This window comes from Denticeps clupeoides, chromosome 10, assembly GCF_900700375.1.
Source record: "Denticeps clupeoides chromosome 10, fDenClu1.1, whole genome shotgun sequence".
In the NCBI taxonomy this organism is placed as follows: domain Eukaryota; kingdom Metazoa; phylum Chordata; class Actinopteri; order Clupeiformes; family Denticipitidae; genus Denticeps; species Denticeps clupeoides.
In genome coordinates, this window is record NC_041716.1 from 11,055,983 (window position 1) to 11,075,481 (window position 19,499).

The 19,499-nt window shown below is 40.0% G+C and overlaps 3 protein-coding genes across 5 annotated transcripts; 2 read left to right on the forward strand and 1 right to left on the reverse strand.

The window, feature by feature from the left end:
• The first annotated feature begins 236 nt into the window (after window positions 1–236).
• Window positions 237–1,673, forward strand: LOC114798036 (ammonium transporter Rh type B). The gene has a single exon (XM_074933646.1). The coding sequence runs from the start codon at window positions 237–239 to the stop codon at window positions 1,671–1,673; it is 1,437 nt and encodes a 478-aa protein (XP_074789747.1).
• Window positions 1,674–2,989: 1,316 nt separating this feature from the next.
• On the forward strand, window positions 2,990–12,412 carry rbm39b (RNA binding motif protein 39b). Of its 2 annotated transcripts, XM_028993720.1 has the most exons (17): window positions 2,990–3,080; window positions 3,161–3,318; window positions 4,065–4,138; window positions 5,579–5,628; window positions 5,732–5,926; window positions 6,638–6,703; window positions 6,823–6,876; window positions 7,100–7,217; window positions 7,583–7,735; window positions 7,967–8,104; window positions 8,381–8,446; window positions 8,518–8,722; window positions 9,000–9,080; window positions 10,397–10,508; window positions 10,755–10,860; window positions 11,407–11,485; window positions 11,646–12,412. In XM_028993720.1, exons 3-17 carry the CDS (start codon window positions 4,088–4,090, stop codon window positions 11,744–11,746), a joined length of 1,575 nt encoding a protein of 524 aa, XP_028849553.1. In that variant the 5' UTR covers window positions 2,990–3,080; window positions 3,161–3,318; window positions 4,065–4,087; the 3' UTR covers window positions 11,747–12,412. The 2 variants fall into 2 exon arrangements, with proteins under 2 accessions (XP_028849553.1, XP_028849552.1); XM_028993719.1 differs by having other exon boundaries at window positions 3,033–3,318.
• neu4 (sialidase 4) lies at window positions 12,327–17,731 on the reverse strand. Of its 2 annotated transcripts, none has more exons than XM_028993722.1 (4): window positions 17,717–17,731; window positions 16,653–16,888; window positions 15,161–15,416; window positions 12,327–13,597 (listed from the first exon to the last, which is right to left on the reverse strand). In XM_028993722.1, exons 2-4 carry the CDS (start codon window positions 16,857–16,859, stop codon window positions 12,720–12,722), a joined length of 1,341 nt encoding a protein of 446 aa, XP_028849555.1. In that variant the 5' UTR covers window positions 16,860–16,888; window positions 17,717–17,731; the 3' UTR covers window positions 12,327–12,719. The 2 variants fall into 2 exon arrangements, with proteins under 2 accessions (XP_028849555.1, XP_028849554.1); XM_028993721.1 differs by lacking the exon at window positions 17,717–17,731 and adding an exon at window positions 17,058–17,156.
• Between the last annotated feature and the right edge of the window lie 1,768 nt (window positions 17,732–19,499).

Sequence of the window (19,499 nt, forward strand, 5' to 3'; positions counted from 1 at the left end):
GTTAGTTTTATATTGCTTTCATGACTTTTTGGTTTCTTCGGCCAAAACGTGCCAATAAGCTAAGACATGTTTCCTTAACAGATGTCCTAACACAGCATATTTAAAGAGATCAAAGTTCAAGATGAAGGGGCATTACCGTTTCATGACTTTTGCCCATGCCTAGAATGCTCCTTATCAGGCAGAACACTTGAGGACAGTGGCAGACAGCGTTGCTTTCTTCAGGGAACCAGACCAAGATGAAAAAGAACTCGACCAGTTTGCGAGTGCGTCTTCCAGCACTGGTCTTCGTCCTGGAGATCCTCATAGTGATCCTCTACACACTCTTTGTCACATATGATAACAATGCAAATGCTAAGCTGCAGAGCAATATCACCATTCTGATGGAGAATTCCCTGTATCGGAACTATTCATTCTTTGCTGACATCCAGGTGATGATCTTCATTGGCTTTGGCTGCCTGCTGGCATTTTTCCGCCTCTATGGATTTGGTGGGATGGTTTTTAACTTTCTGACGGCCACGTTTTCCATCCAGTGGGCTATCCTGGTCCAAGGATTTTTCCAGTTCTACTGGGATGGCAAGATCCACCTTGGTGTGCTGAACCTGATCAATGCTGAATTTGTCTGTGCCGTGGTCCTGATATCATTTGGCGCTGTGCTGGGGAAGACCAGTCCTGTTCAGTTACTAGTTATGGCATTGCTGGAGGTGCCAATCTTTGCGGTAACGGAATGGGCTGTTGTCACTTACTTGAAGATCAATGACGCTGGAGGCTCAATCCTTATCCACATGTTTGCCTGTTACTTTGGCCTGGGTGTCACATTTGTCCTATATAGGCCTAATCTCAACAAAGGACATGTGAAAGAGGTGACCAGCTACCAGTCAGACATGCTGTCAGTGATGGGTACACTGTTCCTCTGGGTGTTCTGGCCATCTTTCAACTCAGCTCTGACACTGAAGGGTGATGATCAGCATCGGGCTGTCCTCCACACATTCATTGGCCTCAGTGCATCAACTCTCACAGCCTTTGCTCTCTCCGCAATGCTAAACAAGAACGGCAAGCTCACCATGGCCGACGTACAGAATGTAACTTTGGCTGGTGGAGTGACGGTGGGCGCCTCGGTGGACATGATGATCTCCCCAGCAGCTGCCTATGGACTGGGCATACTGGGATGCACCGCATGCATGCTGGGATATAAATACCTGAGCCCCTTTTTGTCAAAAAATCTGAGAATCCAGGATCAGTGTGGCATCAATAATCTCCATGGACTTACCGGACTCATAGCCAGCCTGGCTGGGATATGTGCCATTCTGTTTGCCAGTGAGGAAGTGTACGGCCCTAGTCTTTATGAAACCTTTTCATACAGGGCGCCTGTGGAGGGGGATCCTCGACTGGAAGAGCTGCAGAAATTGATCCCTGGCATTGAGCCGGGCTTGGGACGTACAGCACAGGAGCAGGCACTTTACCAGGTGGCCGCTATGTTTGGCACTGTAGCAGTTTCAGCGGTAGGAGGTATGCTGACAGGCCTGGTGTTAAAAGTGCCTTTTTTGGCATCGCCTGATGATGAATCGTGCTTTGATGATGAGCTGTTCTTCAATGTACCTAAAGACTACAATTATATTGTTGGTCTGACAAATTCAGTAGATTCTGACACTGCAGCTAAACAGGGAAATTCATAAGACTTAGACTCTAGACTCTATACTTGGGATAGGGGCGGGTACGGGGAGTGTGAAAATCATTAGTTTTAGGAAAGTATGGATTTTAAACCGTTAATTGACATGTTGAAATCATTTTTGTTTTCTGTAGTGTTCTTCTGTCTTGTTTTATTTTTATACTATAGAAAGAACACCAATGAACACTTTTAAGAAAATCAAGTAAAAAATGGTAATTAAAAGATTATCTGATAAAAAGCTTGTCTGTCTTAAAAAAAAAGTGTTTTTTTCTAAGTTAAATATCTGGTAAATTATAAACTTCCTTAGATTAAAGCAGTGCGACCAATTAGTTTTTTAAACTAAATATAAAGTTAATAAAACTGATGACATAACATTTGAGCATATGACAGCTTGGTAACAAAAAAAAACAGCTTTCAAACATGCACCACAGCATTAAAAATCATTACATAACTCCCAGGAATTACAATGACCTTAAAATGGCCATAATGCAGTTAGGCTTTATGGCCGCCTCTTCCAGTCACAATCTCCATGCAGGCTTTATGATCAACAAGAATGGTTTTGGAGCAAACATTTGAATTATTTGAAGAGCACTGAGTTAAAACAGTACAGCAGATGTACATGTACAGCAGAAATAACAAGCTGACAAAGCAGTACTATGTAATAACGGAAATATTTTCAATATTTTACAGATCATGGGCATATACAGTACAGGCCAAACGTTTGGACACACCTTCTCATTCAATGTGTTTTCTTTATTTTAATGAGCATTTACATTGGTAGATTCTCAAATCTATGAATGAACACATGTGGAGTTATGTACTTTACAAAAAGTGGAGATCTGGCCTCCACAGTCACCGGACCTGAACCCAATACAGATGGTTTGGGGTGAGCTGGACCGCAGAGTGAAGGCAAAGGGGCCAACAAGTGCTAAACACCTCTGGGAACTCCTTCAAGACTGTTGGAAAAGCATTTCAGGTGACGACCTCTTGAAGCTCATCGAGAGAATGCCAAGAGTGTGCAAAGCAGTAATCAATCAGAGCAAAGGGTGGCTATTTGAAGAAACTAGAATATAAAACATGTTTTCAGTTATTTCACCTTTTTTGTAAAAGTACATAACTCCACATGTGTTCATTCATAGTTTTGATGCCTTCAGTGAGAATCTACCAATGAAAATAGCCATGAAAGAAAACACATTGATGGAGAAGGTGTGTCCAAACTTTTGGCCTGTACTGTATTTCTTAGCAGCCATCAGAAATGGAGGAAACCATGGCCCGGGCCTTCCGCTCCTTGTCGTAAGGTGGCAGCACTGCGCTCCGCGCGTCATGGAAACGAGGCTGCCCTTGCGCGCACCGCCCGGAAACCCCTACGGTGTCAACGGCCGCCATTTTAGGACAGACGAAGGAAGTTGATGTGGTGCGAGTTGTTGATAACACTTTCTGAGATAATTTCACCCTGCTGCCGCCAATAAACGTCGTGTATATTTTTTCGTTTAGCTTAACGTCGCGCGTCGTCGCGTACTTTCCGGGACATTAGCCAGAACGAGCTTGTGTTAGTTTGGCTGTGTGAGCCCTGCCGACCGTAAATCTGCGAGGCGCCTGAGAGGACGCGGTGCCGTGGTTTGCATCGATCTACCGAACGTCCCTGACAAAAGGTGAGTTTTCAATACAATGTTAACCATGTCGAGAATTAAATTTGCCGTCCGTGTTAGCTGTGGCGCTGCTGGTCCGCTTTATTCAGGAACTAGCATTAGCCACCTAGCTACGTCCCTGAAATGTCGTCTTTCTTACAACCGATAAGATGCTGAATGGTTCGTTTTCTGTGAAATTTTTTTAATTTTTATTTTTTGCCACTCGCTCGAATAGATACGAATCAGTCTCTATCCGTTACTTTTTTGGTCTCTGCCACCTTAAAACTTAATTGGTGGACCAAGGCATTACATTCTAATTTTATACTTTGCAAAAATACATAAATTATGCAAATATTTGTCGCGGACCAATAAAATAGACCAACATAGAGGAATTTTAAGTGCGTATCGTTGTTTCCTGTGAAGCGCCGTGTTCTACTTCCGCAGCTGGTGCTCAATGCCGAACAGGTCTTAAAGGCACAGTTTAGCGATTCCAGCAGTAATTTTGTCTAAATGTCCAGGTGCTTTCCGTCCAACATAAGTAGTAACAAACTCGAGAATGGGGCAGTGCAAACCGAAACACAGGATTTCTTCACAGCTGACCTAGGAAAGTTTTTTCCTACGTTAAAAGCACACCACAACACTCCGCTCAGTTGCAACTTGTGTTTGGGTGCATCGTGATAGAACACACACCAAAAACTACAATCTAGAAAAGGATGTAACATTGGCATTTTGGGAATGCAAGACGTGCTTATAATGTGTTCTGTTTTTAGTCTCCATAGCCTCTCAGAGCACCATGGCAGACGACTTTGATATTGAAGCCATGCTGGAGGCTCCTTACAGGAAGGTGGGTATTTCACGTAGGCCCTCCATGGCCCTCCATAGCCTACATTGCACTACACATAGAATGAGTGTCGTTATAAATCCAGGTTTTCCGAAAATACTTTATTCAGTGGTTAAATATGCGTGTATGTGTGTGCCTGTCAGTGTGTGATTGTGGTGTGATGCTTCAGAGAACATATCCAGAATTATGAATAAAATGCCCATCTATCTCTCTTTGTAGACTTGCCTAATGATATCTCACCTCTACTCCCCTGAATTCACCTTTGATTCCAGTGTGAACTGTGAAAAAAGTAAGGTAGTAATTGAGCAATGTATTGATGTACTGTGATCCCTTAGGATTTAAAAAAAAAAAAAAAAAACTCACCTTAGAACATCCTGTCACCTTATTGGTCGCATCCTGGTGAAAGCAAGTGGATGTCACAGCACATTTAATCTGACATGCTCCTGAGGCAGTATTCAGATTTTTCTTTTTTTTTTTTTTTTTCCTTTTTTTTTGCGATGTGTAATTTTGCCACCATAACATCCTTGAAATACATGTTTTTGTTTCATTTTTTTATGTTTAGTCATACAAAGCCACCAATCTTTTTGAAATATGAATACTGCCTCTTTCTAAGTATATTTTAAAAAATCGTTGGAAAGTAAGCATCTTGTTTTTTTGCATGCCAATAACAGCAGTGATGGTTTAACTAGTTCATATTTCACCATAGCAAATGATCATGTAAGATGAGAAGCCTCGTCAGATTCGCTTAGTTCCCTTTAGAGGAAAAAATAAAAGCATCTTTAGAGCACGATGCAACTGTCGGGGGGGGGAGCAGAAATTATCTGAAATTAAATAAAATGGTCGCTGAGGATTTCTTTTACATAACTGGTGCCTTTTGTTTTGATTTTTAAATCGGTTTCTGTTTGCGAGTCGATAATACTAAGCAGTGTGAATCCCTGTCTGCTTCAGGGCGAGATGTGACAGAGGTGCCCTCGATCTCTAACAGTCCAACATCGAAAATGGGTGAAGATCTCACGGATACACAGCATCCACAGGAACACTTTTAGCATGTCTACAGCAGGCTTTAGGCTAACATTAGAGGGGTACCGGTACTCATCAGCGAAGAGGAACCTTCACTGGACATCATGGCTGTTTATAGCATGCCACAAGTGTGGAAAATTCCCTTATATAGACCTATGATAGCCAAATGGAGTTTACAGTTGCTAAACTAGAAAGCCTTAGATAACAAGGATGAATGTGTGGGGAAGAAACGTCAAAGGATTTTATGTTAAGAAGGGAAAAAAAACACGCTTGTAGAATTGTACAGTATTCCCATATTTTCTTTAAGAGTAATTTATTTAATGATTATATTTTGTATTTTTTTTTCTTCCCCTCCCTGTTCCCTTGACGGCTTGATATGTTTCCGCTGCGTCCTCATGATGTTCTTCTATCGACCCCGCTTAGGATGATGTCAAGTCTTCTAGTACCAATGGCCATGAGGAGCGAAGCAAAAAGTAAGTTGTTGTTTTTTTAAAACCTACCATAGATGCATGTTAAAACATCTGTGATCATCGGTGGACATGTGAGCAACTAAAACCTTTGTTTGCCTTTCTGAAGGAAGAAGAAGAGCCGGAGCCGCAGTGGTAGTGGGGATCGTCATAGAAGTAGGAGCAGGGACAGGAAGAAGAGCCGGGATCACCGGCGGAGCCGTAGCCGAGAGCGCAAACGCTCTCGAAGCAGAGAACCCCACCGCTCTCGGTCTGACAACCGAGATTATGGCGGACGCTATCGTGGCGGACACAAGGGCCACTTGTATGTAAAATTTACCATGTGCCATTAATTACTTTTTCAGTTAATAATTTTCTTTACATCATGAAAGCATTACAGTACGTTTATGATCAGTACAGTACACAAAAGCGAAGAGACATGTAAATAAAGTTGCTTGTATGCTAATTTGTGTTGTATTTCAACACGAGCATGACGGATGGTAGTAGCCTAGTGGGTAACACACTTGCCTATGAACCAGAAGACCCAGGTTCGAACCCCACTTACTACCATCACCCTAAGTTGTCACCCTAAGTTGCTCCAGGGTGACTGTCCCTGTAACTACGGATTTTAAGTTGCTCTGGATAAGGGCGTCTGATAAACGCTGTAAATGTGAAGGATGTGTGAAAAGCAGTGACCTTACACATTTGATACTGATGTCCTGGCATTTGTGCTACGTAGAAAATATTTTAAAATATCCACAAACTTGCAACATTTCTATTAGTCATGTGCATAGTTATAGCAGTACAACACGGTGAAATGCATCCTCAATCACTCAGCTTATTCTGTGCATAGTTAAAGATATAAAGTTATAAATTAAATAGAATGAAGGCTGGTAAGCAAGCTAGTTCTCTACATTTAGGAGTCCTGTTTTTTTATTATACACACTTGGCCCCTCAATGTGGGGTTTTGGGCAGTCTAGGCTGTTGTCCATCACGAATTCGGTGTAATACTTGTGTACTCTGTTTCATATCGTAGTTTGGGCCAAAAATTTAACGGTGGTCCTGGAGGGAAGATTGGGCCACCACATACCAACAAACAAAGGTTTTTATGATCCTCTTCCTCCCTGGGCTATTGCCCTTTGTGGTATCTTAATAGCCTAGAGCTCTTATAACAGATATCAAATTATTGAATAGTAACATTTTGTTGCATTCATGTTCCAGCCGCAGGCGCTCCCGAAGCAAAAGCCCCTTTAAGAAAGACAAGAGTCCCATAAGGTGAGCACTTACATTTTTTTTTTTATGCCAATTGAGATTTTCATAACACTGCTTGGCGGTTCCCACCATGTGCTTAAATGGCCAAAATATTATTTGAGAAAGCATTGTAAGGGAAATGTTTGGTTGGGCAATTATCCACATAATACAGTCTTCTGTTTCAGGATCATGTAAAATATGGTTCGTTAGGGACTTATTTATGTTTTTATGCTGCTGCTCTTTACAGGCAGCCGGTCGATAACTTGACTCCTGAGGAGAGAGATGCCCGGACCGTGTTCTGCATGCAGCTGGCAGCTCGGATCCGTCCCAGGGATCTAGAAGACTTTTTCTCTGCTGTGGGCAAAGTAGGGACCTTCTTAAGAGATCTCTGTTGTCTTGCTCTGCATCCTGTATCCCAAAATACAGTAGCTATTCAAAACTGTGCCTTGGATCCAAATGTGGTTTTCAGTTATGTAATGAGCATTAGTTGAATATTTGTTAAAATGGTCTGTTGGGACACAGTGATTGAGTGCTAGAAAATACAGGGTTTAAGGAAAAGCATGATTGTGCATTAATTATACTCATGTCTTCGTTAAAATGGTTCTTTCAAATATACATTTGAAATTGAGCAAGATATATGAATTATTCTTTTAGTAATAAAATTTTCTTTTTTGCATTTCACTTGTTCGGTATGAATGTGTTTGATAAAAAGCCTGTGCTTTGTCCCCAGGTGAGAGATGTTCGAATGATCTCAGACAGGAACTCACGCAGGTCAAAGGGTATTGCCTATGTTGAGTTTTTGGAGGCTAGTTCCGTACCTTTGGCTATTGGCCTGACTGGACAGAGGCTGTTAGGGGTGCCCATTATTGTCCAGGCTTCTCAGGTAACCATTATATTCTTTATCGTCTCAGTTAGTAAAATTGTGTGGAACAGACCTGTTTGCAGTTATGATTAAAACTGAACACCATGTCACTAAATTGAATATTGGATAATATCCTTGTAAATGTTCACAGCATTGAATTTCATTACATATCGTGCAAAATATCTTGTGACTTATCGCACGTGCGTGAGTAAGTACAAATGTTATAACACACTGCTGGTGTGTGTTTATTAGGCTGAGAAGAACCGGGCTGCTGCAATGGCCAACAACCTTCAGAAAGGCAGTTCTGGACCCATGCGTCTCTACGTGGGATCTCTGCACTTCAATATCACTGAAGACATGCTGAGGGGAATCTTCGAGCCTTTCGGCAGGGTGTGCTTTTCTTGAAAATATTAATTCACAGCAGAGGAGCTGTCAAGATTGCAACCCACTGCTTTTCAGATGGTGCACACTGGCGTGTAATGGAGCTGTTCTCAAGATGTTTTGCACATTTTGAAGGATTTATGCTCGGGGGAATAACCAAATGTGCCACGCCACATAGATCCATTTAGACTTGGATCAAATGAAAACAGTTAGCACATTTGGGAGCAAAAGCAAATTGTTCAACTGGAATGTGTGGCTTACCCTTTCCTCTGTATGTGTTGACAGATTGAGAGCATTCAGCTGATGATGGACAGTGAAACTGGGCGCTCCAAAGGCTACGGCTTCATTTCTGTATGTTGGTCAGGCTCTTTTCATCTTAGATATCTTATTTCGGAGGTCTGACGTTTATCTGTGTGTGTTAGTTTGCAGATGCTGAGTGTGCTAAGAAGGCTTTGGAACAGCTGAATGGCTTTGAACTGGCAGGGAGACCCATGAAAGTTGGTCATGTGACTGAGAGAACAGATGCTTCAACAGCCAGCTCTTTCCTAGACAATGATGAGCTGGAGAGAACAGGCATTGATCTGGGTACCACAGGCCGCTTGCAGTTAATGGCACGACTTGCAGAAGGTGGGACGTTTTTTTTTTTTTTTTTTTCTCTCCCCATTTTCAAACCTGGGGCAACAGCACAAATACTTTCTTTTATTTTCTTTTGTTCTGATGCATCTTTAATGCTGATCATATTTCATCTATAGTTTCTAGTGTTAAAATGCACCTTATTTTTAAGTAAACTATACTGCTCTACCTAAGCATAATTAACCTGTGCAGAGTGCATTTGTACAGGGAGTCAGCTGTCTCTTTCTATTGTAAATTGTGTGTGTGTGTGTGTGTGTGTGTGCTAATACAGGCACAGGTCTGCAGATCCCCCCAGCAGCCCAGCAGGCCTTGCAGATGAGTGGAACTATTCCATTTGGTGGCTTAGCTGCAGGTCAGTACCAGATGCTATAAACACTTTCCTGTTTAAATATCACAGCTAGGGGTAGGTATTATGTCATGGTTTGGATATTAAGAATTTTTAGTTTTAGGGCAAATATTTGTGCAGTTTTATTTATTGCTTGGTTTCTTAGAATGTTATAGCATACTATTTGGGCAATGTAACAATACAATGTATGCCACTTTAATGTAATTACTCATTATTTGTGTAATGCCCCTTGGTTCCAGGGTTTTACAATAATACATTTGAAAACTGCAGTGATTTTAATATTCATATCATAAAGAATTTGAAGGATGTATTGGTGTCTCAGCTGTCACCTACACTTTTCTCCTGACTTGCCCTTTTGACAATCAAAAGCTTGATAACGAAATATTGCATCACAAAGGACTTTTGAAGAATGCCTTGTGGTTTCTTTGTCAAACATTAATTAACACTTGGTGATAAGCATACTGACCTTGACTATGGAGCTTATCACTGTCCAGTTCCTGCCCTCTTCGCACTTCACAGCCCCCTCTCTCACTATGGGTTATCTTTTGCTGCATTGTAAAGGTTTTGATGTGGGTGCCTCCTTGTGGTGGCTGTCCTTTGTCCCAAGTCCTGTAAACCTCTTTTACACCCAGAGGACATGATTGAAGTCCAACCTTTGCTGTGGTTTGCATGATTCACTTATAAAGTTCATTTTTTCAGGCATGGGTAATGAGAAATCTAATAAAGAATTCTTACTCATCATTAGTCATTCAGTTACTCAGTTTATTAAATCTAAGAATACATCAGTCAAGCACCTATGAAGGTTTTTATGTGTGTGTGTTTTCTATAATCTGCCCTCAGATGTTTGCAGTGTGTTAAGTTTTTCCCCTACATGCTTTCACTCAACCCCTCTCTCTGGATTCATGGCGTTCATATGTCAGTCTTCCAACAAATCTTGCAAATCATGCAATGAAAAATTATTAGTTGGTATTTCTATGTAGCAATACTTTATCACACTGCTCTTATGAAGGGATATGTTCATTAGAGGTTGGGTAGCTGCTCTGTAGTTTTTGATGGATTGTATTCATTTAGCTTGGAATGGCTTTTGTTTTACTGAGGGTGGCTCAGTAACTCGGGAGACTACAGGAGAGTTACAACACTATTTCACTGAAATTTACTACTGGACTTGAACAACAGTGGAATTGTCTATTTTGACAACATTGATAAGTTTACAACAGCTCCTTCCATTCCTGCAGTGAGACCTGATTTATTGTTTTTTTTTTTTTTTTTTTTTGACCAGCAAATGTATTGAATGCGTCTTTCTTTCCTCTTTTTATTTGCAGCGGCTGCGCCTGCACTGAACCTGGGACCTAGCATGAATCAAGCCATGAATCTGCCCACCCAGCCACTTGCTACCCACTGTTTGCAGCTTTCAAACATGTTTAACCCACAGAGGTGAGAGAGTATCCAAGCACAGCAGTCTTAAAACACTGTTTTTAAACTTTTTAAGACATTGATAGTGACAGATATGGGGTTTAACGGTGTCTACCACTCTTAAGATCTGTTCTTGTAACTCCAAGGAAATGATCAGTTTTTGAAAAAAAAACAATGCAATTTTTTTAATAATGTGGTAAACAGGACACATTTATTCAGTTGACTGACATGCATATTTTGCTCTGTTTTTATTAATATCTATATAAGTGAAAATGATCCTGGCTGGGATCGAGAGATTCAGGATGATGTCATTGAAGAATGCAACAAGCATGGTGGCATTGTGCACATATATGTGGACAAGAATTCTCTGCAAGTGAGTATTCCTATCAAAGATAATATCAATAAAATTGTACATCACCCTGCCCATTATCTTTAGGAGAGATTAAACACTGTTTTTTGGGGAAAAGCATTGTCAGATATTCTGGTTTGCTAATGTAGAAGTCACGGATTAGAAAGAATTTCATGAAATTGTTTAATAAACATGCAAGGAGCGTTCTCAAGACCTCTTTGGCAAATAGTCAAGCACTTTGTAATTAATCTTACTTTTAGCCTGAAAGTAGGACTGAACTACATATCAAAATCAAACCGAAATCACAATTTGAATAAACACTATTTTACAAAAAAAAAAAAAAAACACGTGCGTGATTTTGCAACCCCAGACTCTGCTCCATCGTTTAAGTTGGAGCAGTTCATATTTCGATGTACGTTTATGCTACAGTTTTTATTGCGCGCATTGTGAATGATCACAAATTAATTTGCAATTGCAATAATTGTAATATTTATTTATTTGTTTGTTTTTCTTAATGTTCAGCCCTATCTTAAAGTGTTGTAAAAATCTGTTTGTGTGCTTTTGCTCTAGGGTAATGTGTATGTGAAGTGTCCATCCATCCCAGCTGCCATGGCAGCAGTAAATGCCCTACATGGCCGGTGGTTTGCAGGTGGGTCTAATCTTAAACTTCATGTTTTGATGCTAAATCCTTGATTCGAAGAAATCTGTGAAATTTGGTTAATTCCTGGTAGTTTCTATTTTTTTTTTTTTTAAACTGTGTTTATCCATAAGGCTAGCAACAATCTCATTTGCCTTCTCTTTTTACTTAGGAAAAATGATCACAGCAGCATATGTGCCTCTTCCCACCTACCACAACCTGTTTCCAGACTCTGTAACAGCCACACAGCTGCTGATGCCCTATCGTCGGTGATTGCCGGGGCCTCAGCCTCTTCCAGTGAGCTACCATCGGCTCTGGAATGTACATAGATTTGCATAAAATTCAATTCTATGGGCTAGCCCTATTGCCCCAGAGTTGTGGTCCAACAGCCCAGTTCCAATCCAGGCTGCTGCGATGCAGTCTGACAGGCACTGGGTCTTCGCTGGTTTTCTTTTAAAACCTCAGACTTGCCCGTTCAGTGGTTGAAATTATTGTTCATGGTTCCAAGAGAGGATGGGGGTGGGGGGCAGTCATGTTTTTGAAATGTTTTTTTTTGTTTTTTAATGATCTAAGAAATGTGACATGGCTTCTCAAAGCAGGACTCTTTTCTGTTCATCCTGTATTGAAAAAGAAGAGCAGATGTGTTTTGTGTGCTGACATGCCTAGTGAAAATCCCAGTAGAGAAAACTGCAGCTAGCCCTGTGTGAATCATCTTTTCCACTCTTGACACATTCTGTTGTATTGCATAGAATTTGACGGGCAATTTTTTTTTGAATTTCATTGTGATGTGACTATTGTAAAAAGTTCTACACAAATAGAATTCAATTTAAAAAGCTCACACATTTATGCCCCTGGAAGATGCTTTGCATTTATAACATTTTGTAATCAAGATATGTTCATTTTGTAAACAGACTTGATTAAAGCTACTCTGAAATTTTTCTTGACCTTGACTTGTCTATTCGGGGTTGCCATTTGATGGTTTGAAAGGAAAGATGAAAATGAGGGCTGGGACAATATGAAAGTTTAATTTGCATTAAAGTAGTGGGAATTCTAGCACTTGGAATTCTAGCTGCTTGAAAGTTTTGGAGCTCCATGTATGCAATGCTTGTGGTTCACATTATTGTACCCTTAAATATCCATATACTGTTAAACACTTCACACACCACTTCATTTCTGACCCTTACATAATTTTTACATGATTTTAACAGTGGTTAACATGACTGAAAGCATAAATAAAGCATTGATTCTAAGATATACAGCAATGATGCCACAGTTTCCTCCTTTTCCTTTTGTTCCCCGCTTGTTTCTTTAAGTTATTATTTCTATGTTGCAGTTTACGCTGGGGCAGATTTTCAATGACCTCGTAAAGTGTAAAGATGCTGAATGAGATCTCGTCATATGCAGTACTCATGCCATTTTCAAACAGACAAGCAAAGGCCGTGACAGGCGGAGCCCCAGGGGACGACAGTTCTATGCAGGCCATGTCTGAATAAGCACTTGGACCCTCATAGATGATCCAAGGTCCACACCAGCTGTCTGGGTCTCTGGGGAACAGACTGAGGTACACCCCTAAGTCCCTCCGTGCACTGGGCCACGTGGGGTGTGAGTACACTACCCATGTCGGTCTAAGAAAATTTTGGACAGGGCTTCGTATTGAGGAACAAGGGTTAAGACATGATGTCCGATGCCTGAATCCAGAGGATTTCCCCTCCAGAAGCTGGAGAGGGGCAGGGAAACCTATAATGCTCCCATGACAACCATTTCGTGGCTCAACCAGCTTCTGTACTAGCTGTCCGTTCTGAAAGACAGCTCCATCATCAAGACTCAGGGACTGGACCCTGCAACCTAGCGGGCTCCGAGCGTTGCAGTACAGGATGTTAGTCCCATCTTCTTCATCTACAGACACCATCTGACACTCTACGCTGTCAGGTCCCGGAATGGCCTCACCAAATTTCCACACACGTCCATGTGTGTCACTATGGAAACAGAAGGAGTGGGGCGTGGTCATGCACATCTGGCCAAAGCACTCTTTGCAGTCGATGTGGTATGCATATGCTGGGATCAACAGACGACCAGACTTCAATTGAATTCCATGTCCTGGCCCAAGAGCAAAGGTGGCCCACTCTAATAGCAGAACAGAAGTGTTTTAGAGAGTTTTTTCACTCAACCCTGAAAGTCATTTACCATATATTATAACTATTTAGCTTGTCAATAGCAATGACAACATCATCAAAGTTTTCTAAGTTTCTCACTGTCATTTTCTGGGACACAAAATAAAGAGTGAAATACCATTCAGTTTTCTCAAAGGATTTTTGCAGATGGAAAAAGACAAAATGACAACATGATTTATGCTCTATTCATCCTTCAATAGGAAATGCTGTTCTGTTTTTTACTTTTGATGTCAACATACTAATTGTAATTTTGGCAACAAAGAATTCATACCAACACAATGCAAAGACCTTGGGTGATTCTCACAAAGTCTGTCAAATTTCAATCAAAATATGATCTCCTTCTTTTAACAAATTTGTAACTTTAAATTACAGTTTAAATTATAGTAAAAATGTTTTAATACTTAATATTTTCATCATCCAAAATAATTCTTATTATTGATAATGTAAGTGAATAGTAGTAGCATGGAATACTATCCCTATATCTGTAATGATAATCAACGTTTTACATGAACGATTCAGAAAGGACCATGAGCTGGTTCTTCCGCGCGGCATGAGCAAAACTATCATGATGTGAGGGTAGAGGGAGCATTTGACATCGTTTTAATTTAGAATCTTGGGTCTAAAGAGATGTATCATGGGCCTGCATCAATTTAAAGGCACAATGTACCAGGTCAATTGGAATTACATATAGTGCAGACACAATATATATTTAATATATTTAATAATTATTAATTTTGATAAAATACCACAAATATATGTGGTATACTTATATATAATATACTACACATATAAATATATTAACCATAACTTTGCATTATGTAGGTTTTTACATGCTTGCATCAGGGAGCTGAAGAACTCATCTCCAATTAAACAAAAGTAAATCTGCATGCGTAAGAATTGTGCAGAGACGATGCAAGACGTGTTCTGTGGTTTGTCACGTTGGTGTTATAACATGTTATTGTTATAAAAAATCCTGTTTGGAAGTATGGATCTCTTCACATTTACCACTTTAGCAGGAGGAAACTTTGCTCAAACATTTTCCATAAATCAGATAAGTTCACTGAACTTCACCGACATTTTTTTTCTGTGATTTGATAATTGGATTACTTTATTGCTTTAGTATTTTGAAGAAATGTATTTCACTCATTTATTTAAAAAATGTATACATTAGAATAGAAAATGTTTTAATTGATAAAGTTTGAACTAATGATGTAGTTGAACCCACATTTGACGCACTGATGGTTTTATTGAAAGGGTTTTCAGCTCATTCAATCACAGGAAAATAGGTTTCATAATAATAATCAATTAAGTGACCAATGAAAATAGAGATCACATCCAACAGTGTTGCTGATAATGGGATGCTGTACATGTATGCACATATTCCATTCATTAACAGCCACTTTCAGCTATTATGCCATTTATTATTGGACATTTCTAAACTACCCTAAACCTTTGAATGGAAATGTATGTCTAGAATATTGAATGTGAAGTGTGCAGTGTCCCCAAGAACTCCTACCTTTTATAGTGTCCCCTATGACTTTCTTGGTGAGGTCAGTTACAGGACTCCAGGTGTCCCCTTGATCATTACTGGACACATAACACAGCCGGGTCACATTTTTTCCTGTCACAAGCTGATAGGACTCTGTTGTGTGTCCAAGCACAGCGATGAAAAAGAGGAAGATTGTACCGGTGAAGTCATCGTAAACTGGACATGGGTTCATTGACCTGTGACCCTGGAGGTGAGCTGTGGCCAGGACATGCATATCACCCCACTGACAAAAAAAGCAAAAAAAATAAAACAGCTTAATGGAAATATAGCAAATTTATAGTTATAGGATTTAAGGCCAGGTAGGGAGATTTATGTCTGAACTGATCAATAAAAACCTTGCCTACATTTAAGCATTGCCATATTTTAACTTTGAAGCTTTTACTCGCTTGTTTTGATATTGGTTCCACTTTTGGGAGTCACATTTATTTTTCCACAAGGTAGTAACTGGTGAAAGGAAACTGATAGCTTGATATATTCTTTCTGTAAAGCCATAATCTAAAGCATTGGTTCTCAAAGCTCAACAGAACAAAAAACAAACAATTAACATAGAGTCCTGCATATGCACATTGCATGTATCTTGGTCACATATTCCTTTGGGGGAATAAATATATTATTTCATGAAAAAAAGGGTATATGTAAAAGCTGAGCAGCAATGACACCGTAAAGGAAGGGGGGTGATTGGTCAAGCAGACTTTCTGGCCTCTTCCTCACAACCCCATATGTCCCTGGGTAATCATCCTCCTACTACGATGGCCATGGCTGCAGAACTACATGGGAAGTAAAATCCTGCTGTATTTCTCCAAGCAGGGTGATGGCATATTAACAGTGTAAGGTCATAAAAACACTATACTTCACTGTGGAACTGAAAGTGACCTGCATATAACATTATCACACGTATAAACAAACTGTTATTGCACGTGTGAACCCCAGTGAGACATTAAGTTGACATTTTTACTGTGAGGGGAAATCCAACCTTCGGAAAGTGAAAGGCCATAGGTGGTTTTTTGCCTTTACTACAAAAACTGACAGGCAAGGCCTATTAAAGGCTCTTTAAATGTATCCTGGCTCAGATTTCTTCAACAATGATCCGTTAATACGATTCCCAAATTTCAGAGCTCGTGCAAACATCAAACTGCTTTTGACATCATAAACTTGTGCAGAATCATTCTTTATATTCCAAACATGAAGTATGCATTTTTGGCTGATGACATGCAGGAGGGGAGGGGTGAAGGAGGCTCAAGTAGCTTTCATGCATTTTGTGTACTTGTTTTACAGTTGGACTGTACGGTTGGACAGTTTTAGGCCGACTTTGTAAAGGTTGATTGATTAATCAATTTTTATAGCAGCTGCAAAGCAGCCAAAATACCACAAATGTCCCCCAATTATATTCAGAATATGAATTGAATAATAATAATGAAGTTTGTAAAGTTCTCTGTGTTAGTGAGCAGGAATGGCTTACCTCCACATAGTTTCTGTAAAATTTGCCCTTGCGCATAACAAGGAGGTGCGCCTGAGCATCAGCAGGGCTTAGCCTTTCCTCACAAAAAGCCAGGAAGGTTGCAGATCTCGCAATGTAGATTAGTGCAGGAACCCTGTATGTAATTCCACTGGGTTCTTTGCGAAACAAGACGGAACGTGCTGGAAAATATGTCTGCGATCCTTTCATTCTCCTGTTGTTTGTCTGGCTTTTTCTTCCTAAGGAAGGAAGCAACAAACTTCATTTTACTGAACAGCAAGTTGCTGGATTACCACAACTGACATTCCTTTCCCATTATAAAATACAAACATATGATACTGAGTTTGACATACAAAATATTGCATATAATTAAAATGGATTAAAATAGCAAACAACAAAAAAACTTACGGAGCAGACAACCTGTGTTGAAATCGTGTGCTTTTCTTTGTTTATGTGCCTGAGATCTGTTTGCTGTTTGCTATCTGTAGTTACTGTAGCGACTCGGTCTTTGTGGGTTTCAAATTGGGCTGACTGTGTCAAAAAGGAGACTTAGTGTCAGCGAGGGGACCCGTGTCTCCATGACACTGCAGAACGCACATCACACTAAGCACACAGAGCAGCAGCATCATGGTCTGACCCACAGTAATCAGTCTTTGAAAAATTAAGGACCATTGTCCACTCAATAGTGAATGCCTCCCCCCAGTTTAACTTTCTCTTTAATGTACCTTTCTTTTCCTCTTTTTCTTACGGGTCACTGAAACATTTTTTAATCGTTCTGTATGGCAGTGAAAGGTTGCACAGTAATGATTTATTCTGTCTTGCATTCGAAGCATTGAAAAAGTATTGAAAAAGACTTAATAATAGAAGAGCATATGATTTAATTTGACCATATCCAACTATGCCTTTGTTCAGTCTCCAGGGCACCCAGTGCCAAGAGCCTAATAAAATAAGCATTCTTTGGAAGACCTGTGAAACCTAGTGAAACCTTCAACAGCCTTTTTAGCACAGAAAAATTCTGTAATGAGCTCAGTCCCAAAACAGTGGTTACTTGAAGAAATGGTACTTACAATCGAATAAGGTCAGGCAACAGTTTAAAAAAAAAAAGCCTAGCAGCCAATGAGTGTTTGAGGTTGGGAGCATGTGAATATGTTTGTGTGTGTGTGTGTGTGTGTGTGTGTATGAGGGAGAGTGTACATTAAGGGCATGGTTTGGCCAGCCTTGTCTATTCAGTGTCAGGTTGGCAATGAGTGCAGTGACCCAGAAATGGACACGACTCATCAGAACTGAAGCTGCCAATGTATCAGCGAACTGCAACCATTGTGCAAGCACTAATTACAGCCTTACAACGACTCTGTAGGCAGGAGGAAGAGACAATGACAGAGTTTACACACTTCATTTAGTGGCAGTTAAATTTTTTTTTTTTAAGTCATTGCAAGTTATGAAGTTACTATATGAAGTTCTAACAAAATCACCAAATCCATAGATGTGATTACTGTCTGAATTCAGGTCAGGTCAGACATATTTAAAGCATTCTGAAGACAATATATAATTTACATTGAAAAAAAAAAAATATACACACACACACACACACACACACACACACACACACACACACACACACACACATATATATATATATATATATATATATATATATATATATATACATATATATTAGCATTCAATCTGAATTACTAGCTCTTGTCTCTTGTGCTTTTTGACAAGAACCTAAATAGGGTAAGTGAAACAGATTACACACTGTATTTGCAAGCTCTACAAAAACGTTGTGTAGGCGAGAAAGCACTAGTATGTTCATGGTTGCGAGTTAAGCATGTGAATAGCATAGTAAACAAAGAACATCTGAACCTCTTTGTTCCGTGAGAAAGAGCGGTCAGCCAGGAGGGAGGTCAGGATGGCACAAGCCTTCCTTAGATATATGCTGATATACATTTACAGCATTTTTCAGATGCTATTATCCAGGGATGCTAACTACAGTCAGTAGTTACAGGAACCGTCCTTGTGCCAGTGTCTGGCTTAGGGACGTGATGGTAGTAAGTGGGGTTTGAACCTGTCACTTTGTGGTCTTCTGGTTCATAGGCAAGTGTCTAACCCAATAGGCTATCGTCCACTGTTGACATCGGTTACTGATGTAACACTTCTACTTTTTGCTGTAATAATGTTTTAGGGGTGAACCAGGGGTTTCCATAACTAGTCAACAAATAGGAGTTAAGCTTGTGTTACAGTCATGAATTTGTGTATTTTTTAGAATAATTATTTAACTCATTGTAAAGAAACTGATCTTTTCTGTTTAATTGTAGGTTATTAAATGCTCTCAGTTAAATCCAGTTGCAAACCAAACCCGGCACTCCATTTGTCGTGATCCCATTAAACAACAACAACACCAATAGTTATTTCTTATATTGCCCAAAATCATCTACAGTATGTCTCAATGGGTCCTACATTTGTAGAGGTGGAGAAGTCCAAAGTGTAGTCCGCTGTCATGTGTAAAATACTCCATTTGAAAATCCCTGAAGCTTTAGTTGTTACGGTGGTGGTGACTGTGGTGACCCTCTGGTTCGTTTCATGCTAAGTCCTCATTTAGCAGTTGCCAGGAACCAGGATTTATCTGCTGGTCTGCCAGTAGTCTTTGCGCTTGATTCTGTGTCTCGGAGAGAACAGTGGCACTGTACGACCGATACTGAAATATGTGGTTATAGTGGTATATTGAGTGAGACCATTTAGAGCTTTATAGGTCAAAAGTAGGATTTTGTAGTAAATCCTAAATTTGATGGGTAATCAGGGCAGTGATTGTAAGACCGGGATTATGTGGTTGAATCTTCTAGTTCTATT